At 38.5% G+C, this 21,838-nt stretch overlaps 1 protein-coding gene across 2 annotated transcripts in view; it reads left to right on the top strand.

The window, feature by feature from the left end:
- The window catches only part of PLCXD2 (phosphatidylinositol specific phospholipase C X domain containing 2), a 55,321-nt gene that overhangs the window by 14,988 nt on the left and 18,495 nt on the right, over nt 1-21,838 (top strand). For both annotated transcript variants that reach the window (XM_077118437.1, XM_077118436.1), the window contains exon 2: nt 19,416-19,876. In XM_077118437.1, the coding sequence (XP_076974552.1) occupies nt 19,416-19,876 (461 nt within the window). The remainder of the gene's footprint in view (nt 1-19,415; nt 19,877-21,838) is intronic.

Here is a 21,838-nt window from a genome sequence, read left to right as displayed (position 1 = left end):
TATTCAGTACGTACTATATGACGGAAACCTCCTCACTATGGATATAGGTGGATAAATTAAACATGATCCCACCCTCAGAAACTCACAGTTAGATGGCAGAAACAGATACGGAAATAATTATCACAGTGTCCTAAATTCATAAAGTATGAACCAAATGCTGTGGAAGCACAGTGGAAAACAAAATTAGATCTGCTTGGTAGAGTTAGGTGTGCTCACAGAAGTGTGATTTTGAGCTGGGTCACATATAAGTAATTAAATTGGAAAGTCAAGAGACAGCAAGAGGGTGGGCCACAGTGGCTCAGCTGGCAGAGTTCTCACTTGCCATGCCAAAGGACCGGGTTCGATTCCTGGTGCCTGCCCATGTTAAAAAAAGAGAGACAGTGAAATTATTCCCAAGTACTATAGGGATTTTCTTTTTTTTGGCAAATCCATTGCTATGTAAGACCCACTTCTCGTACATGACTTGGTAATGAGTTTGTTCTTTGCTCCTACCACAGAAATATCTTAACATGCAAAATTACCTACTCATATCAAATTTATTGCAATATTCTTAGAGATAATAAAACTCATAGAAGAAAGCATAGGGAAATATCTACAGGATTTTGTTAGGCAGTGGTTTCTTAGTGTTTATACTAAAAGCACAAACAACAAAATGAAAAATAGATAAATATGTCTTCATCAAATTTTAAAGCTTTTGTGCATCACAGGACATTATCAAGAAAGTGAAAAGATAACATAAAGAATGGGAGAAAATATTTGGAAATCGTATATATGATAAGAGTTTAATATCCAGAATATATAAAGAACTCCTATAACCCCACAATGGGAAAATAAGCAAATCATTTAAAAATGGACAAGGAACTTGAATAGATACTTCTCCAAAGATGTACAAATGGCCAATAAGCACATGAGAAGATGCTCGACATCATTAACCATTAGGGAATACAAATTGAAACCACGGTGAGATACCACTTCACACCCACTAGAATATCTACTGTTTTCAAAAAAACAAACAAACATAAAACAGCAAGTGTTGGAGAGAATGTGGAGAAATAGGAACAGTTGATCATTGTTGGTGAGAATATAAAATGGTGCAGCTGCTGTGGAAAACAGTTTCGCAGTTCCACAGAAAGTTCAGTATAGAATTGTCATTGACTCAGCAATCCCATTTCTAGATATATACCTAAAATAATTGAAAGTGGGGACTTGAATAGATATTTGCACACCAACGTTCATTGCGCCATTATTCACAATTGCCAAAATGTGGTAGCATCACAAGATCCATCAATGGAAGAATGGATAAACAAACATCCAAAGAAATATACAGATGTAAAAGGGAATGGAATTCTGATACACGTGACATGGATGAACCTTGAAGACTCATGTTGAATGAAATAAGCCAGAGACAGAAAGACAAATATTGTATGATCTCACTCATGTGAAATAATTTAAATAAGCAAATCTAGAGTCAAAAATTAGAGTATAAGTCACCAGAGACAGTGATGAAGATTGGGACTGGGAGGCTGTTGCTTAGTGGGTGCAGAGTTTCTGTTTCAGCTGATGGGAAACTTTTGGTAGTAGGTGGTGGTAATGGTAGCACAACATCGTGGATGTAATTAACATCACTAAATTGTATACTTGAAAGTGTTAACTGATTAATTATAGGTAGTATATATGTTACCAGAATAAAAAAAATAAAAACCCATGAACTGTAAAATACAAACAGTGACCCCTAATATAATTATGGACTATGGTTAATGATATAGTTATGTTTCATTGATTGTGACTAAGGTACCACACTAATGCAAAATGTGCCTTAACAGGAAAAACTGTGAAAGGGGGCAGTATATAACTCTGAACTTTTTGCATAATTTTTATGTAAACGTACAACTGCTCTAATAAAAATGTTTTAAAAATATTTTTAAGTACTTGTCTTGTAATACAAGATAGTTTCTATCAAGCTGCCCTAAACAATGTTAGCATTTAAAGATATATGTTCATTTTAATGTCTATTCTTAATATCTTTTATCTTATCTCTATCTAAATTTCTATTCAGTTGGTCTGCAGTGTGGGCAGTATAGAAAAATCATTCAGAGAGTAGATTCTATTGTTAGAGCACCTTGAATAAAATTTCTAACCCCTCTGTCTCCTAGTTTTCTTGTTTGTAGAATCAGATAATTACAGTATCCACTTCACAGGCTTGTTTAAGAACTAAATATGTATATTGTGCTTGGAATGTTGTCTAGCACCAAATTATGGGTATTTTTTTTAATATTGTTATTATCAAACATCCGTTTGTTTTTTTTTTGTTCTTTTTTTTTTTGCATGGGCAGGAATCAGGAATCAAACCCAGGTCTCCGGCATGGCAGGCGAGAACTTTGCCTGCTGAGCCACCATGGCCTGCCCCAAATATCCTTTTTAATTAGTAGGTTAAACATGCATCTAGCACCATATTAGATACTGTAGGAAAATTTTTTAAATGAACAAGATGTAGCTTGTAATCTTGTAAGGGAGATATAATGGTTAAATAAAGCCAGTATAAAGCAGAATGAGTTAAGAGGCTGGTGATGAAATAAGCAGACCACACTAGGGACTTGAAAAAGGGAGTCGTTACTTCCAGGTAGAGATTAAGGAACAGCTTCTCCACGGAGGGCACCTTTGAGTTGGACTGTGAAGGAAGGGGAGGATCTTGACATGGGAAGGAAGGGCATTCCAGACAGCAGAAGGAGAGATGGGGAAGCACAGGCACCGTCAGGAAATAGAGGAGGGGCTGTCAGTAGCTGTAGAAGTGACAGGAGAAAGAAATGAAAAAGAACTGAAAAGACAGACTTTGGTCAGAGTAAGAGGGTTTTCAGCATCATGCTGAACACTTGATATACTTTATTTCATAGACTAGAGAGAGCCAGTGACAATTTAAGGCCTGAAGAAAACCCTAAAAGAGAATGTGCTGTTCCTTTTCAAGACTCCAGGCCTTCGACCGTGCTCTTTCCTCTACCTAACACCCTCCCTCCCCTTCCCACGTTCCCAGCTTCATGTGGCTAATTATAATTCATCCTGCAAGAAACAGCTTAAGTACCTCTTCTGTGCACACCTCTGTTTAGGGGATATATGATACTCTACTGAGACTGTTTCCCTGTCTCCCTACTATACACAACTATGGATTCCTTCAGGTCAGACTGTGTTTTCTCGTCTTTATACATTGTGTTGTGCACGGTGTCTGGTTCAATAATAAGCACCTTATGAAAAATAGAGGGGGCTGGGGAAAGAGACATGGGATCTTGAAATATCTACAAAGAATTTAACCAAAAAATGCAGATATTTTTAGTTAACCGAAGAAGAAACTAGGACACACAGAGAAAATAATAGTGCCGTGGGTAAAACATAATCTTATAACTTCACTGTAAAGTCCTCTCAAGGTACCCTGTTTTAGTTTCCTAGGCTACTCAAACAAATAGCATGCAAAGGGATGGCTGAAACAATAGGGCTTTAATGGCTCATGGTTTTGAGATTAGGAAAAAAGTCCGAATCAAGGCAACATCAAGGCCATGCTTTCTCCCCAAAGACAGTGACCTTCTGGGGCTGGCTGCTGGCGCCCCTTGGTCCATAGCTTGTCACATGGCAGGGCACATTGTGGTGTCTCCTGGTCTCTCCCTTCTCTTCCAGATCCTGCTGGTGTTCAACTTCTGGCTGCTCTTTCTATGGCTATCTATTGTTTCTGTCTGAATTTCATTCTGCTTCTAAAGGATTCCATCCTGATTGAGGTGGGCCACACCTTAACCAAGGTATCCTCATCAATGGGTTCACACCCACAGAAATGGATTAGATTTAAGAACATGTTTTTCTGGGGTGCCACCAATGTCCCAAGGCAAGAAGATGAGGAGGAAGAAGGAGGGTCGAAGTGGGGGTGAAGGGGAGGAGAAGGAAAAGAAAAGGAGGAGGAAAAGAAGCTTACTAATATAGCATTTACATAGCACTTACTAAGTGCTCGATATTGCCCTGTTTGATTTATATATAAACCTATTTAATTGTTACAAGAACCCAGTGATGTGGTTACTACTGTATCCCATTTTATACACGAAGAAATTGAGGCACAGAGGTTAGGCAAATTGCAGCAAACATCTTGATAACACTAGAATTTAAAATAATTGTCCTTGCCAAATTGACTTAATTGCATTTGAATCAAAGACACGTTTATAGAGCTGGGGATTGACCCAATGTTGAACTGTAAGTTCATTTCCTTTTGTTGGTTGTAATAAAGGGTAGTTTTCTTTTCATCCAAAGACATTTGTTTCTATGCCAGGACTTTAATGCGTGAGCACCCGTGAGGATGGTTGCATTTGAAGGACTGCCTGCTGACCTGTTCCAGCTGAACAAGTCTCATTTTCTGTCTCAAGGGCAGACATCTAGGAGGCATTTTATTGACTCAGAGCAAAGGCAGCTCAGTGGTATAAGTAGACTGTGCAGTAATCACCCAGCAAGCTCCCACAGAAAAAAAATCTTTCTGCCCCTATACAGAAAGACGAGCATGCTGCTTTTAGCAGGTGTGTGAGCTTGTCAGAACAGCAGTCTTCAGGGTAGAGAGAGTGTTTTGGTTCACTTTCCCCACTGTGTATAATGTACAAATTTTCTTCAACCAATCATTTACTGTAATTTAGACTGCTACTTACTGCAGTTTCCTTTCTCCTTTCTCCCTTACCTCTGGCAGAGCACCTGGTTTAGTCCTTCATTTATAGGGAAGAAAAGCTCCTTGCTCTTAAGGGGAGCTGACTGTATCTCGGTCATTCTTCAGTTTGTCAAGTGAATCTTAAAATAATCCTGTTCTGTGAAAAATTTCAGCCAAGCTAGGTGACTATGAAGGTGTTTTCTTCAAAGTGTGCACAGACATTTTCATATAATGCCCCACAAAGCAATGAACCATGAGCTTTTAAAGTAAAGGGAAATGCCATATTAACACTCAGCAAGAAGTGAACTGCAGTACAGACCCAAAGCAAACCAAAATTAAGGTGGTCTTTGGGAAAGCTGGAACCTGAATCTGCATAAGGGGAAAGGATTTCTCTATCTTTTTGACAAAATTCTTAGATATGCCAAAATAAATAAATACCATCCTCAGGCCTGGGGTTAATTTTCTTTTTGCAAATATGATAAACTAAATCTATAGGTACATTTTCCGTTTAGGTACAGTAAACTATATGTGTATATATATATATATATATATAGTAGAGAGAGAGAGAGAGTTTCTATGTAATGATTGATACTCCTTATTAAATTGTGTCAAACTTCTTTAATAAATTATTAATATGTTGGAATCATCTGGTTCTTAAGATAGGAGATCCCAAGGCTCATTTCACCCACCTTCCTATGTTTGCAAATGGAAAAACTGAGGTCTAATATGAACTTGTAAGATCAACTTCACACAAATAATCAGAGCAGAAGTAGCCCTGTTTGGGTCCAAAGGCTCTGAACTGTGAAAGTGCAAAGAAAGTATTTTCCCCAATTTAGAGAAGGTTAGAGTGCCCTCGTGTGTTCCTAAATAGAAATTCTGTAGGTTGTCTCTAAATTTAATATGACTTTAATCCCTCCATCAATTTTCCTGCCTTGGAGTGAGGACCAGGTTTCTAGCTCTTAGGATGCACCCAGTGATCACCATGTTATTGGAAGTAAATACAAAATACATTTGACTTGTTTAATCAGTAAGGAGGTGGAAGCAATGGTAACCCTAGTGTAGCTTTGTAGGAACTTGGGTCTGACATTTCTGTTCCAGGCTAGCCATTGCAACCTTGAATCATACAAAACCAGTCTGAGCCTCTGTTTCCTCACCTGTGAAATGCAGTAATTACTGCTCTGCAGGACTGTGGTGAAGCTCAAATGGAACTGTGTAAGCAAAGTGCATTTGGAACATAGTAAGCACTCCATAAATTGGCCTTGTTATTTTCAGACAAAGCCCCCACCAAGAATCACCAGAAAGTTAATGATGAAGTTACTGAGGTGCAAATATTGGGGGAGCAAATAGAAAGTCTTTGCGGTGCATTTAGCTCTTGGATAAGAAGGTTTCCATGAGCTCCAGTGAATGGGGGTGGGCGAAAGAAGAGGGGAGATAACTTCTAAAGGGATATGTGCTGTGTATGTGATTCTGCCAAAATAAGGTTTACTTTCCAATAGGGAAATGTAAATAGAGTTAGGCCAAATTGCTTTCCCACAGACTGAATGCCTTTCAGTGGTAACACCTGGTCTGAAAGCACTAGGAAATAAAATATTTGAAAATTGAATTCTATGATATTGATTCAGTTTTGGTTTGTTTTTTTCACTTTGTATTTTGAAATAATTTCAAACATACAGGACAGTTGCAAAAATAATACAAACCTCGTGCAGAGAACTCCAACATACCTCCACCCCTTCAGATACTCAGACCCACCAATTTTAACATTTTTGCTACCTTTGCATATCTGTCATCCAGCTGTACATCTATATATCTATGTATCTATATATCTATCTTTTTTTGAACATTTGAGCCTCCTTTGAATGTGATACATTTGCTTCTTTCTTGCAACTTTCAGAATTCTCTCTTTATCTTTGCCATTCAATAGTTTGATTTTAACATGACATTGGTTTAGTTTCCTAACTGCCAAACAAATACCATACAGTGGGATGGCTTAAACAATGGGAAATTATTGGCTCGGAATTTTGAGATTAGGAGAAGTCCAAAATCAGGGTATCAGCAAGGTGATGCTTTTCTCTCCAAAGACAGTAATATCCCAGGGTTGGCTGTCAACAGTCCTTGGGGTTACTTGGTTTTTCCATCACATGGTAATGCACATAGCAATGTCTTCTTTTTCTTCTGAGTTTTGTTGATTTCTCCTTTTGGCTGCTCCAGTGGCTTTTTTTCTGTGGCCCTCTCTTTAAGGCATCCAGTAATAGGATTAAGACTTTTCCTAGTCAGTTGGGCCACACCTAACTGAAGTAACATCTAAAGATCCTATTTACATTGGGTTCACATCCACAGGAATGGATATTTTTCTGGGGCATCATAACTCCAAGCCACCCACACACAGTGTGGGTCTATTTGGGTTTATCTTTTTTTTTTAATGTTTTTATTGATAAAACAACATACAAACATTAACATTCTTAACATACAAACATTCCATACATGGTCTACAATAAATAGCTTATGATATCATCACATAGTTATGTATTCATCACTATGATCATTTTTTAGGACATTTGCATCACTCTGGAAGAAGAAATAAAAAGAAAAAACTCATGCATACCATACCCCTTACCCCTCCCTCTCATTGACCACTAGTATTTCAATCTACCCAATATATTTTAACTTCTGTTCCCCCTATTATTTGTTTCTTTTTTTTAATCCATATTTTTTACTCATCTGTCCATAACCTAGATAAGGGAACATCAGACACAAGGTTTTTTCAATCACACAGTCACATTGTAACACAGCTTTACACTTTCAGGTACTTCCCTTTAGCCATTCAAATACACCATAAACTGAAAAGGAATATCTAAATAATGCATAAGAGTAACCTCCAGGATAACCTCTTGCTTGACTCTGTTTGAAATCTCTCAACCATTGACACTTTGTTTCTTCTCATTTCTCTCTTCCCCCTTTTGGTCAAAATGGTTTTCTCAATCCCTTGATGCCAGGTCCCAACTCATCCCAGGATATCTGTTCCACATTGCCAGGGAGATTGACACCTCTGGGAGTCATTTGTATTTGGGTTTATCTTGTTTGGAGTTCTTTGAGCAACCTGAATGTGTATATTCATGTCTTTCATTAAATTTGGGAAGTTTTTAGCGATTATTTCTTTGAATATTCTCTCTGTCCCTTGTCTCACTTTTTTCTCATTCTGGGAACCCCACCATGCCTGACTTGAAATGCTTGATGGTGTCCCATAGGTTCCTCAGGCCCTGTTCACTTTTCATCATTCTTCTCTTCTCTTGCTCCACAAACTGTATGATTTCAATGTCTTATCTTCAAGTTTACTGACTCTTCCTCTACAAGCTCCAATCTCTTATTTGATTCTTTTTCATAATTTCCATCTCTCTATTGATACTTTTTATGTTCATTTATCATTTTCCTGACTTCCTTTAGTTCTTTTCTCATATTTTCCTTTAGCTCTTTGAGCATATTTTGGACCATATTTTTAGAAGTCTTTATCTGGAATGTCCCAGGTCTGATCCTCCTCAGTGATGGTTTCTAATGTTTTAATCTTCTCCTTTGCCTAGCCATCATTTCCTGTTTCTTTGTATGTTTTGTAATCTTCTGTTGAAACCTACATTTTGATATTTTAATGTATTATCACTGGAATTTAGATTCTGAATCATCTGTTCCTTATGCTTGTATCCAGCTAGTATTATACGCAGCTTTCTTTGAATGCCAGGAACTAACAAAACAAAAAAACACCTATCCCAGTCTTTGTAGATTGACCTGAATGAATGCTCTCCTAAAGAGCTTATCCATACAATGAATCTACAGAATAGCTCCAAACCAAAGCATAGGGTCCTCCCTGGTCCTTTCTATATGTGTCTCTTGTCTTAAACATGTGCATGTGGCCCTAGGAATTCCCCCATTTATATGGTACTAGAGACTAATGACCCCTTTTCCCTGGGAAAGTTTCCTCACTTTCCCTGGCTTTTATACAGTCTGTAGTCCCTTGCCTCAGGCAGCCACTTGATTGCTTTCCCTCAGTGTTCTGTAGGAGAGCTCTGTGAGCAGCGTTCTACACAAAGAGCAGATTCTGGTCAGTTCGGCCTTCCATACGTGCTCACAATATGTACGTGAGGGTTACTCTGCTCCGTCTGGAACTCGGACCACAGATCTGCACTGGAAGCATGGGCCAGCTCAGCGTCAAGTTGGTGAGTGGTGGGGGAAGGGCCAACCAGAGTGCCAAGAGATAATACTGCTTTTGAGTAGCCTTTGTCTTGATTTGACACTCTGTGCTGTTACTAAGTCCTTTACCTATTTTCTGGAGCTTTGACAAAGATGTTTCTGTCCTTTCTTACTGGTTGCTCAAAGCTTCTGTGGGGGTCAGAACCCTGCCATCTTTTTGATGGGACAGGGTTTGATCCAGTTCTTTTAGAAGTCTTTATTTATTGAGAGGATTTAACATACTAAAATCAGTAAAGAACAGAGGTATATATATATGAATGAGTTTATCCTTTAATTTTAATTTTCTTTAACTATTTTATGAATTCGTTCTGTTTTAGCTAGCCCGGCAAAAGTGTTCAGCAGATTTGCATGAAATCAAGTCCTGTTGAGCCAATGAATTTTTAAAGTTTCCTCCTCCCCCAAGTAATTCTGACAACATCCTTTTCATCTGTGCAAGAGGAATGAAACATCATTATGTACAATACAAGGAGACTTGACGTTTAAATGTCAGTGGAAGTGTAGGGTCTGTCAATTCTGTCTATATCTTCTACTAGCTTATTGGAAAATTGAGGAAAGTAGTGTGATGATGTATAAATGAGGAGGAGTGAAAGGAATACCTCACTGTGCCTCTGTCTTTTATATGTCTTATAACCAGGGGAAGTAAGGAGAATTGGACTGGCTTCTGTTATCTAAATCCTTATTCTAGATACCACAGTCACTTCCAGGTTTACTTGAAAGAGCAGATAAGAAGCTGCTCAGAGTGTTTGTAAGCTTTGTGGCTGGGCCCCAGGGGTTTGCTCTCCCTTCTAGTAATCTGTTAATTTTAAATAAATCAAATGCAGTACATCAGGCTGAAACATTTATTATTAATAGGAAGTTCACCATCAGACTCATCTATGGTTGGGGAGAAACCAACGGGAGACTTCTGAATTCTGCACTGTTGTAGTGCTTAAGCTTCTTTGTCTTTGCATTGTTCAGTCTTTAGTCAACTAATAAAAAGGTATTTCCTGTTTGTGTGAAAACAGTACATTTCTGGCTGCATCAGTTACCTCAGTAGTATTTGTGAAACACACTATTCCTGGTGCTTGCCTCATTTTCTACTTTATGCTTTTGTTCCTTTATACATCATACATTACCTTTTCTTCCTTGAATGCCCTCAAATCTATAAATCTTGCTTATCGGTGCTTTTATTGCCAGCCTTGTGATAGAATTTTAATTCTAACATGTCAAGAAAAAAATATTTCGTAAGGGGGTCTTTTTAAAGTCCATCTCAATCTGAGAGAAACCTCCTCTTCTTGCACTACTGTTCTACCTTCTTGCCCATCCTTTTTAATGGCAAAGGCTACCATCTCTACCCATCTCCCCAGCTAGGTCTACCCCTGCTTAGAGATCCTGGTCCAGGCACGTGCTGAGATCACACTCTCCTGGAGGGACCAGAAGAGGAGAGTCCCAGAGGTGGGCCGGCTGCATGACCGGACCTGAAAAAGAGTGGGACTGAGATGATCATACAGATTAATCATACAGATTAATAATATGGCACCCCTTTAAATTGTCACTTTAAAATATGTATTGTTCATTCAGTAAGGAACATGGTATAAAAATTATACCATTTCCTTGAAAAATCCCCGTTAGGTTGTCTACTCTCCCCATTATTTCTGTGACCCCCCCCCCCCCATCCTCCTATGATTCCCCTTTCTTTCCCTCTCCAGTTCTCAGCCTTCTCAGGTTTCCTTCTTGACCTCTCAACTCTCTCCCATTCCTAGGCAGAGCAATTTAGGTCTTTCCAAGCTTCTGTTTCCAAACTTGTAAACCCTCCCACACTACTTAATACTGCTTCAAGTGTATCAAAAGCCCTTACTGCCAAGGATGAATGTTTCAGTTGTAACTAGCAAGCAAAAGATACTATAGTTACCAATATCCACTCTGCTTAGAGGGTAGTGGAGATTAAAAGTGACTTTTTTTTCTTATCACATGTACATATTCATAAGTGGTTTGCTATGTGCCTTGAAAAGGGCTTCTTTCTTTTTAAACATTTTGTCCATTTTGTAAGGAGTCACTGGTAAAAACCTACATCAGCTAACACCAAACTTGCAGTTTGTCCCAGTGATGTATTAGCCTCCCCTATACTGTTCACTGCGCTTCTGTCATGTGTCAGAAAGGTACTGGAAAAGAAAGTGAAATGGTTCTGGCCTCCACGAAAGTTAAGGCCAAGCAATGGGGAGTCCAGTTGGGTCAGTGATCTCTGAAGTGCTAGAGAAGTATCTCTGCCTCTTCCTTGTAGTGGTCTGATCCAGAGAGTGGACACTTGTGCTAAGGAAATAGCTCTTTTTCAGGAAATTTGGCCTTGCCAATAACCTCCATATGCATATTGAGACATATGTTGTAGTCATCAGTAAAATTAATTATCCAAATCATTAAAAAATTAATTATCCAAACCTTAGATAAATATCCAGATTCTTTCCCCCTATTATTTATTTATTTATTTTATTAATTAAAGAAAAAAAAAGAAATTAATCCAACATTTAGAAATCATTCCATTCTACATATGCAATCACTAATTCTTAACATCATCACATAGATGCATGATCATCATTTCTTAGTACATTTGCATCGATTTAGAAGAAGAACTAGCAAAACAACAGAAAAAGATATAGAATGTTAATATAGAGAAGAAAAATAAAAATAATAAAATAGTACAAAAAAAAAAGACAAACAAAGACAGACCAAAAAAAAAACCTATAGCTCAGATGCAGCTTCATTTAGTGTTTTACATGATTACTTTACAATTAGGTATTATTGTGCTGTCCATTTTTGAGTTTTTGTATCTAGTCCTGTTGCATAGTCTGTATCCCTTCAGCTCCAATCACCCATTATCTTACCCTGTTTCTAACTCCCGCTGGACTCTGTTACCAATGACATTTTCCAAGTTTATTCTCGAATGTCCGTTCACATCAGTGGGACCATACAGTATTTGTCCTTTAGTTTTTGGCTAGACTCACTCAGCATAATGTTCTCTAGGTCCATCCATGTTATTACATGCTCCATAAGTTTATTCTGTCTTAAAGCTGCATAATATTTCATCGTATGTATATACCACAGTTTGTTTAGCCATTCTTCTGTTGATGGACATTTTGGCTGTTTCCATCTCTTTGCAATTGTAAATAACGCTGCTATAAACATTGGTGTGCAAATGTCCGTTTGTGTCTTTGCCCTTAAGTCCTTTGAGTAGATACCCAGCAATGGTATTGCTGGGTCGTATGGCAATTCTATATTCAGCTTTTTGAGGAACCGCCAAACTGCCTTCCACAGTGGTTGCACCATTTGACATTCCCACCAACAGTGGATAAGTGTGCCTCTTTCTCCGCATCCTCTCCAGCACTTGTCATTTTTGTTTTGTTGATAATGGCCATTCTGGTGGGTGTGAGATGATATCTCATTGTGGTTTTGATTTGCATTTCTCTAATGGCCAGGGACATTGAGCATCTCTTCATGTGCCTTTTGGCCATTTGTATTTCCTCTTCTGAGAGGTGTCTGTTCAAGTCTTTTTCCCATTTTGTAATTGGGTTGGCTGTCTTTTTGTTGTTGAGTTGGACAATCTCTTTATAAATTCTGGATACTAGACCTTTATCTGATATGTCATTTCCAAATATTGTCTCCCATTGTGTAGGCTGTCTTTCTACTTTCTTGATGAAGTTCTTCGATGCACAAAAGTGTTTAATTTTGAGGAGCTCCCATTTATTTATTTCCTTCTTCAGTGCTCTTGCTTTAGGTTTAAGGTCCATTAAACCTGTCCCAGGTGAGTTGGCTTGACTGCCTTATCAAAGATCAAATGTCCATAGATGAGAGGGTCTATATCTGAGCACTCTATTCGATTCCATTGGTCGATATATCTATCTTTATGCCAATACCATGCTGTTTTGACCACTGTGGCTTCATAATATGCCTTAAAGTCAGGCAGCGCGAGACCTCCAGTTTCGTTTTTTTTCCTCAAGATGTTTTTAGCAATTCAGGGCACCCTGCCCTTCCAGATAAATTTGCTTATTGGTTTTTCTATTTCTGAAAAATAAGTTGTTGGGATTTTGATTGGTATTGCATTGAATCTGTTGATCAATTTAGGTAGGATTGACATCTTAACTATATTTAGTCTTCCAATCCATGAACACGGTATGCCCTTCCATCTATTTAGGTCTTCTGTGATTTCTTTTAGCAGTTTTTTGTAGTTTTCTTTATATAGGTTTTTTGTCTCTTTAGTTAAATTTATTCCTAGGTATTTTACTCTTTTAGTTGCAATTGTAAATGGGATTTGTTTCTTGATTTCCCCCTCAGCTTGTTCCTTACTAGTGTATAGAAATGCTACAGATTTTTGAATGTTGATCTTGTAACCTGCTACTTTGCTGTACTCATTTATTAGCTCTAGTAGTTTTGTTGTGGATTTTTCCGGGTTTTCGACATATAGTATCATATCGTCTGCAAACAGTGATAGTTTTACTTCTTCCTTTCCAGTTTTGATGCCTTGTATTTCTTTTTATTGTCTAATTGCTCTGGCTAGAACCTCCAACACAATGTTGAATAATAGTGGTGATAGTGGACATCCTTGTCTTGTTCCTGATCTTAGGGGGAAAGTTTTCAATTTTTCCTCATTGAGGATGATATTAGCTGTGGGTTTTTCATATATTCCCTCTATCATTTTAAGGAAGTTCCCTTGTATTCCTATCTTTTGAAGTGTTTTCAACAGGAAAGGATGTTGAATCTTGTCAAATGCCTTCTCTGCCTCAACATTATTTTAAAAGCAAAATTATTTGTTGTTCAAGCATCCAAGCAGAAAAAGACACAAATTCCTTTATAATGAAAAACTAATAATAATTGCTAATAATTACTAATAATTGCTAATAATTACTCTTTCTACAGGCCAGGGACTCTCTCCTAAGTGCCTGCCTGAATTAACTCATTTAATCTTCACCGCAAACCAATGAATTTGGTACTCCTGTTACCCCCGTTTTACAGATGAGAAAACTGAAGCACAGTGTTTCCATTGCACAGTGTTTCAGTTGCACAGCTAGTAGTAAGCAGTAGAGCCAGAATTATGAACTCAAGCATCCTGGCTCCAGACTCCATGTTCCTAACCACTGTGGGAACTCTCCAGCTAGATTATTTAGTGCTTTGGTAATTCACTATGCTATGTCTCAAGAGTCACCATTTGTAAACTTGTTGCTAAATTGGCATCTTATAAACTGAAATTCTGGGTCCTCTGGGGCTAAGTACACAGATAAAAGACTTGTTAGACCTAGAGACACCTAGTAGGAGTACATAAAAGATAACTGGAAAAGAGGGAATAAAGTTGGCTCCCATCCAGTCAGTGTTCTGAGAACAAGGGATGAGTACACAATCTTCCAGACCTTAGTCACCTTATGGATGGATGTCCACTGGGAAACAGTTTCTGGGAACCATCCTGAGATGTGCCAATGACGGAGTAAAGAGAGGCACGTGGTAGAGGTCCAACCCTGTAAGTCAGATGTCCATAGGCTACCAGCGAGCTCAGACTAGAGCAGGTTTCTCAAACTTTTGTTCATTATCATCCCTCCTAAGATGTCATTTAAAATATTTTTGTCCCATTCACTTCCCATGAAATTTTAATACCACATATATATTGTATATCCATTTAAATATTGTATATATATCTAGGCATTATGTATAAAAAGAAATTTTTTGCATCCCACTTTGTGTCCCTTGGTGGGTTTAAGAATATGTAGTCTAGAAGCACTGATACCCTGGGTGGTGAGCATACAGGAGGGGGAGGGGGTTGGAGAGGAAGGATGGAGGTCAGTGAACCAAACAGGGTGTCGAGTTAGAAAGGCTCACCAAAATTAGAGTAGTACGTAAGGGGGGAGAGGGTGGAGACAAGTTTGTAGGATGAGAGAATTTTTGACCATGTGACCTCAGGAATTCTTTGACATGGGGTCACCATCCTACCTCCCTGGATGCCACCCAGAGAGATGATAAAGATGTTTCTCTTTGTGACATGTTTCTAATAACTCCTCTCATTCATCCTTCCTTGGCTATGCATAAACTTGCGATATCATCTAAAGTGCCATTTTATTGTAATGAAATGTATCATTTCAGGGCATGTGGTTTGGAATCTTTTTGTTTTATTTAAAGACTAGGTTGCCAAGAAGCTTGCTCTAATTTTTTTTTTAATTAAGTGAGATCAGAAAATGGCTACTACTCCTGTTTACAACAAATTGGTAATGGAAATACTTTAACATCAACAAAAAAGAATATCTCAAAAAAGAAACAAACAGCAGTTAGTGCTCCAGATAAAGAACAAACTGTGGTTGTCCCTGGCCCTCCCAAGGCCAGCTTATTTTCTCTTACCTAGCCACTTGGATTACCCTATAACCTAATTCTGTCAAAGAAGACATTTGCTATAACACTGAAGAAAAATCCTGCTAAATTTCCCATTCAGACCTCTCTTTCCTTGTGGTTTTTCAACCACAGTGACTTTATTCTGAACTCTGTACATCCCAAAGGCCCTAATAACCGTAAGTAACCTCATCTAATCCACCTAATACGAGGCATGATGAAGAAAGTGAGGCCTCCTGATATATGTATCTTCTACACAGACGTGCTATAGTTATTCAATCAATCAAAGAGGTGGAGGCATTCCTGAAACAAAAGAAATGATGAGGAAAGCTTCTACCACAATATGGGAAAAGCAATCTATCAGATTATTTGAAGACCAATCAGACAAGGGCATACCTAGAAGTCAGAGAATTGTTGGGAAAGGGAAATATGGCAGTGGGTGTCTATAGGACTATAGGACCCTTTGGGGAGCTTTTCAAGTTTTCCATTTTCAACCCCCACCCCAGAGAGATTCGGACTCAGTCAGCTCAGGGGTAGGATATTGGGCACTGATGCCTTTCAAGGGCTCCCCCAGATGATTCTGATGTGCAGCCAAGATTCAAATCATTGCTTTAGATCACAAAGTGCTTTCATATGCATTATGCAGAGTTTTGTATACTTAGAGGGAAAAAGCATTAACATTTGTTGATTGTGTGCAAGGAAATAGGAAGAGAAAGGAATAGTAATTGTGACAAATCAAAGGCTTTCAGAAAAGAAAATTTCAAGAAGTTGGGAGGGGAAAAAACCCTCACCTTTCTAAGGCTGATATTAAGGATATCAGTCCATGAAGTGTGGAGCAGTAAGGAAAGGTTTGTGTCTCAGTATTTCCTATTCTATATGGAACTTTTTCAAGATAACTTTACAAAATTCCCTGCTCTGAAAAAACCGAAAACAGTCTTCTAATATTTGATGCCGATTATTGGATCTGCTCTATAAATCAGAAATAATGGAGAAGAGAAAAACAATTGTAGACAAAGTGTTGGATTATATATCTTTATGCAACTTTTGAGGACTAACTTAATGATCTGCTTGTGCCTCAGCAGTGGTTCTAACAGCCTTGAGATAGTAAAAATTCATAATCTTCAGGTGAAAGTAGCAAGTGAACAACGCTGAATATAAGTCAGCACTGGACTCTGATATTGGGAAGAAACATAGAAGTCAAGTTGCAGTGAGGCAGAAGAAAAATAAATTGTGATCAGAAAGCATGATGTTGAATTTTTAAATTTCAGAAATGGGTGATGGCAGAGCTTAGGCTGTGAGCAAGAGATGGTGACGATGGTCAACAAAGTGGAGACTAATCTGTCATCTGCATGTCAACCAATATGATGGCGAGAAACAATGAGGTGCACAAAAAGAAAAACCAACCCTCAAATATTTAAAATAAGGAGTTTCATTAATCACCCTTCTTCTCTTTGGTTTCTAATAGAGAATGGCTAATAATAATAATAAAAATAACTCAGCTCTTCCTATGCGTTAGTATTGTTCTAAGCATTTTGCATACATTTTCAATATTCACAATTCTGTGACAATAGCTGTGGCCATTTCACAGATGAGAAAAATTGAGTATATGTTAAACAACTTGCCAAGGTCAATATTGGACCTGGGACTCAAATCTACACAGTCTGCCTATATATTTCACATTCTTAGCCATCACCCTACCTAACTTTCCCATTAATTTGAGTTGCATTGTGCCCTCACTCCAGGCTGTCTTTAAAGATTAACAAGACTCCCATGAGGGTGTGTGGAAAAGAAAGGAGGAAACTTTGATAGGTAATATTTACAGATTGTATGACTTGTAAAACTTTCTGTTTGCGGATTTAGCCTGTTTTTCCAAAAAGAAATAGTTAAATGTACTTAAGTACTTGAATGTTATTTCATTCATTCTGTATAAGGCAAAAACCTTCTGGGGAAAAATTAAACATAAAGGCAAAATATTAACAGTAGTTACCAAGTGATATTGCCTTGACTGACACAGCCACTATAATACATTCAGCAAACCTCCTGCTCCAATGTCCTGCCCTGTCCTGTAAGAATTGGGATGGTTCTGGGCACAGATTATAAGTCAGAAAGAATCAGGTGAGGCCCCGGAAATGAAAGAGGAGCAGAGAGGTAACAAGAGACACGTGTTCCCAGGGACTGTGTGTGTGTATCCTCTGTGGGATGAACAGGGTACCATGCATGCCACTGTGTATTTCACACATTACGTGCTCACACCCTGGGCTCCCATGATTTGTCACATTTCTTCCCATTCTCTGGACACTGAGAAAAAATGTTGGAGGTTGCTGTCGTGTTTCCCTCTGGAGATGAATCTGGGCTTAGCACCAACAAGAGAACCCCAGAGGGGATTCCTCTTTCCTCAGTGCTTGATAATGTCTATTTCCTAATGCCAGGGGAAGAATTAAGTTCAATATGTGCCTCACAGTATTTACACGCTCAATCCTGAACAGCTGGGCTGGTAATACAATTTAAGAAGTGAGAACAGGCTGTTCACCATCTATATATAATTTATTCCTAATAAATCTCGCAGTGAGGAGGTACAAAAATTTCCTGTGTCTGTACAGCCAAAGGAAGCAGCGCATTAGGGGAACTTCCGGTGAGTCTCATTAGCAGAGATAACCAGTGTAGAAAATCCAGGGGGACTTGCTCCACATTTCCATTAGTAAAGGCATTTTTTCACCTGAAATATGCTGGTAATTTTCTTAGTTGCAAAATTCACTGTCTAAGGATTAATAAGTATGTTTTTCAATTTCTTCCATGTTCTAGATGCTACATAAAAGTAAAGCATTTGCTACCTTTTTTCTTTTTCACTTCATTTCTGAGATAGCAAAACAATTAAGCCATCACTGAATGATTTATTTTCAAGAAAGTGAAAAAGAATATAACATAAAACAGTAAAATGTTTAAGAATTCTGTATGAATTCTGTGTTAGTTGAAAGGGTAGCTGATCACCATCAACTAGTATAAATGCAAGAATTTTGATCTTATGGTAGTGGCAAGAACAAAATTAGTAGTGTAAGAATAAGGACTTTTTTCCTTCTAGATTTTGCTTGCAAAGTATAGCCACCTGTGTGGTGTCCCACAGTCTCAAAGCTAGTCAGTCACAAAACTAACCAGATTAGCCTGCTGCATGAGTTATTGTATCATAAACATAATAATGGCTAATATTGGATAGAAACCAATGACAAAGTGAAAGACGTTTGCTAATGATAATTTTCACCTTAAAATCATTACTATTGAAATATATTTCGTACTGTAGTTAAAAATTTGTCTGTCGTGCACCTCTATATTATAACATTAAGACAATCTCAGTGTTTAGGAGGATACTTTAACTCTTGTCCTTAAAGGTAGAGGAATGGAATATGCATTTAGATAATTTACTAGCAGTTTCAGCTCATTAAGATATGAGTTCAAAAAGAGGGCCATATTAACTCACCTTTCTTAAACTCTTCATAATGTTTAGCTGATCTGTCAATAAATCATTCCCGCTGACCCACATTTTTCCAATAACAGTATAGTATATATATGGTAGTATAAAAAGAAGGAAATTTTTTTTTAATTTTCTGCTTTTCCCATTTAATGTATTAAACATCATTGAGCTATCCTTTGTTTCCAAGTGGATATGTCACAAGTAAGCATTCTTTTATGTGGGACATTTAAGCAAGAAATACTTTATCTCTTTTTTGAATAGTCTTCAGCAAGCATCTTTGTTTTTGCAAATGTTAGATTTTCTTTCCTCAGAATCACTCTCCTCTTTGTTTTTGCAAATGTTAGATTTTCTTTCCTCAGAATCACTCTCCTGAAATTAAATTACTAGATCAAAGGGTATGAATATTTTAAAGCTCCTCTTTTCAAGCATATTTCTATATAGCTTTCCAAATGGGTTTTTATTAATTTACTTTACACCAGCAATATATGAGAATTATAGTAACATTCCAGCTTTAACAAGCTAATTAGACTACGTTGCTTTAGTTTGTGTTTATTTCCTTTCTAGCAAGCTTGAAAATTTTTCCAAGTGTTGATTTACAATTTTTTTGTGTGCATTTTTTGTCTTAATATCTTTTTGTTTTCTTAGCAAGTGGCTTGTCTTTCCCAGCTCTAAACTCTATACTTTCCTCACCTTTATTGCTTTGTGTAGGCTCTCATGATTCATTCAGCTACTGGGTAGATGAAAAGTCTCCCGTGGGACCTGATCAAACCCCAGCCATCAAACGCCTCGCCAGAATCTCTTTGGTGAAGAAGCTGATGAAAAAATGGTCTGTGACTCAGAACCTGACTTTCCGAGAACAGCTAGAAGCTGGGATCCGCTACTTCGACCTGCGTGTGTCCTCCAAACCAGGGGACGCCAACCAGGAGATCTACTTCATCCACGGGCTTTTTGGCATCAAGGTCTGGGATGGGCTGATGGAAATTGACTCGTTTCTTACACAACACCCTCAAGAGATTATCTTCCTGGATTTTAACCACTTCTATGCCATGGATGAGGCCCATCACAAACACCTGATCCACAGGATCCAAGAGGCCTTTGGAGACAAGCTGTGTCAGGTCTGCAGTGTAGAGAACATGACCCTGCGAACCCTGTGGGAGAAGAAGCGCCAGGTAGGAAGGAAACACAGATGAGCTTCCAAGGGCAAGAATATAACTCTTGATGTTTTTTCTGTATTCCTAACCATGAGACAACCCAGTCCAAGGCTCTCAGGCTAAACAGCATAGATTACTTAGAATATTTAACCTACACAAACTGGTTCCTGGGCTCTAGGATAACTTCAAAGGCTCTCTTGGGCCATGTTAAACTGAGACTGATACCTGCCAAATATTTAAACCTTGTCTCACCACCTGCTTGCACTGAAGTTGACTGGATGGCCTGGCCATTACCAGCCCAGGGCAAGGTTGTAAAATAGGATGAGTCTCCTGTTATCTTTCTCCTTATGATCCCATAGAGTCCATTTTTATTCTCCTAGTTCCCCTCAGGAATTGTCTTTTCTGTCTTGCCTTCAACTCAGGGACAAATAACCCTTGCCAAGATACTAATTGATAAGTAAAGCATTAGATGACAAAGGCATGTGCTAGGATTCATCTCAGGGTTGTTGACATTTGTAAAGGGCCTTCTTCATAGAATTTGGGTCTGGGGGATGAGAAAGAGTTAAGGAAGGAAAGAAGAACCCACTGAAAGGAGTCCAGACCAGGAGAGCATTGGAAAAAGGAATATGAGCTTCAGATACATTCCACTGTGACCCCAGAGGATGACAGACAATGGGAGAAAGGAGCTTCAGGCAAGAGCAGCCTCTCATCTGAACTCTCTTTAAAAAATAATAGCAAGTACCTTTCATTAAAAGTTGTTCATTGCTCATAGATGCAGTAGCCAAAACATCTTAAAGAGGCAGATAACTTTGAACTCAGGGAGGAGCTTTTCACTGATGTTCAGACGTAATGAATTAAGGGTCATTTGCTCGCAAAAATTTATTGAACGCTATGTCCCAAGCACTTGAAATAAATCAGTAAACAAATCCAAGATCTTTGCCCTTATGGAACTTTCATTCAGGTGGAGGAAGAAAGATAGTAGTTAGCAAACATAGTAAATATGTTATATTTAATGGTAGAAAATAGGAGTTATGGAAAAAGAAAAAAGTAAAGTATGGTAAGGGAGAATCAGGAGTTTGGGGTGATGGGAGAGGTTGCTTTTTTTTTTTTCTTTTTTCTTTTTTGCGTGGGTAGGCACCAGGAATCGAACCTGGGCCTCTGGTATGGCAGGTGAGAACTCCTCCTGCTGAGCCACAGTGACCCACCTGAGAGGTTGCAATTTTAAATCAGTTTATCAGAATAGCCCTCATTGAAAAGAAAGCATTTGAAGGAGTTAACCATTGAGATATTTGAAAGAAGAACATTCCATGTAGAAGAATCAGCCAGTGCAAAGTCTATAAAACAGGGCTGTGCCTGACATCTATGAGGAAAGATGGGTGTTTCATTGGGGCTGGAGAACAGGTGAAGACAGAAGAGTAGAAAGAATTCAGAGAGATAAAGGGTGAACATGTAGGCACTGTAAGGATTTGGGGCTTTTTCCCTGAGTGAGAGGGATTTCCTACAAGGGCTGAGCATACTGGTGATTGATCTGAGTTATGTTTTAATGGGATCCCTCTGGTTGCTGTGCTAGGAAAACACCAGGGGTAAGGGGAGCTAGCGGAAGTAGGGGGACCAGTGAGGAGACATTATTGAAAAGTGGTCAAATTTTGAATATATGAGAAGGTTGAGTCAGTAAGTGTTCCTCATGGATGGTATTTTAGTTTCCTAGGCTGCTCAAGGCACATACTATGAAACGGGTCATGTCAAACCATGGGAATTTATTCACTCATGGTTTTGAGGCCAGGAAAATGTTCAAATCATGGATCATCGAGGTGATGCCTTCTTCCCAAAGACTGGCTGCCCGCAATCCTGGCTCCTCTGTCACATGGCAAGGCACGTGGCAGCGTCTCCTGGTCTCTCCCTTCTTTTCTGGGTTTTATTGATTTCTATGTCCTATTCCTTGCTTCCATGGCTCTCTCTCTCTCTCTGTCTGAATTTCTT

This window comes from Tamandua tetradactyla, chromosome 10 (genome assembly GCF_023851605.1).
Source record: "Tamandua tetradactyla isolate mTamTet1 chromosome 10, mTamTet1.pri, whole genome shotgun sequence".
NCBI lineage: Eukaryota > Metazoa > Chordata > Mammalia > Pilosa > Myrmecophagidae > Tamandua > Tamandua tetradactyla.
The sequence above is the reverse complement of the archived record's forward strand: the minus strand, read 5'-3'. Positions and strand labels throughout refer to the sequence as shown.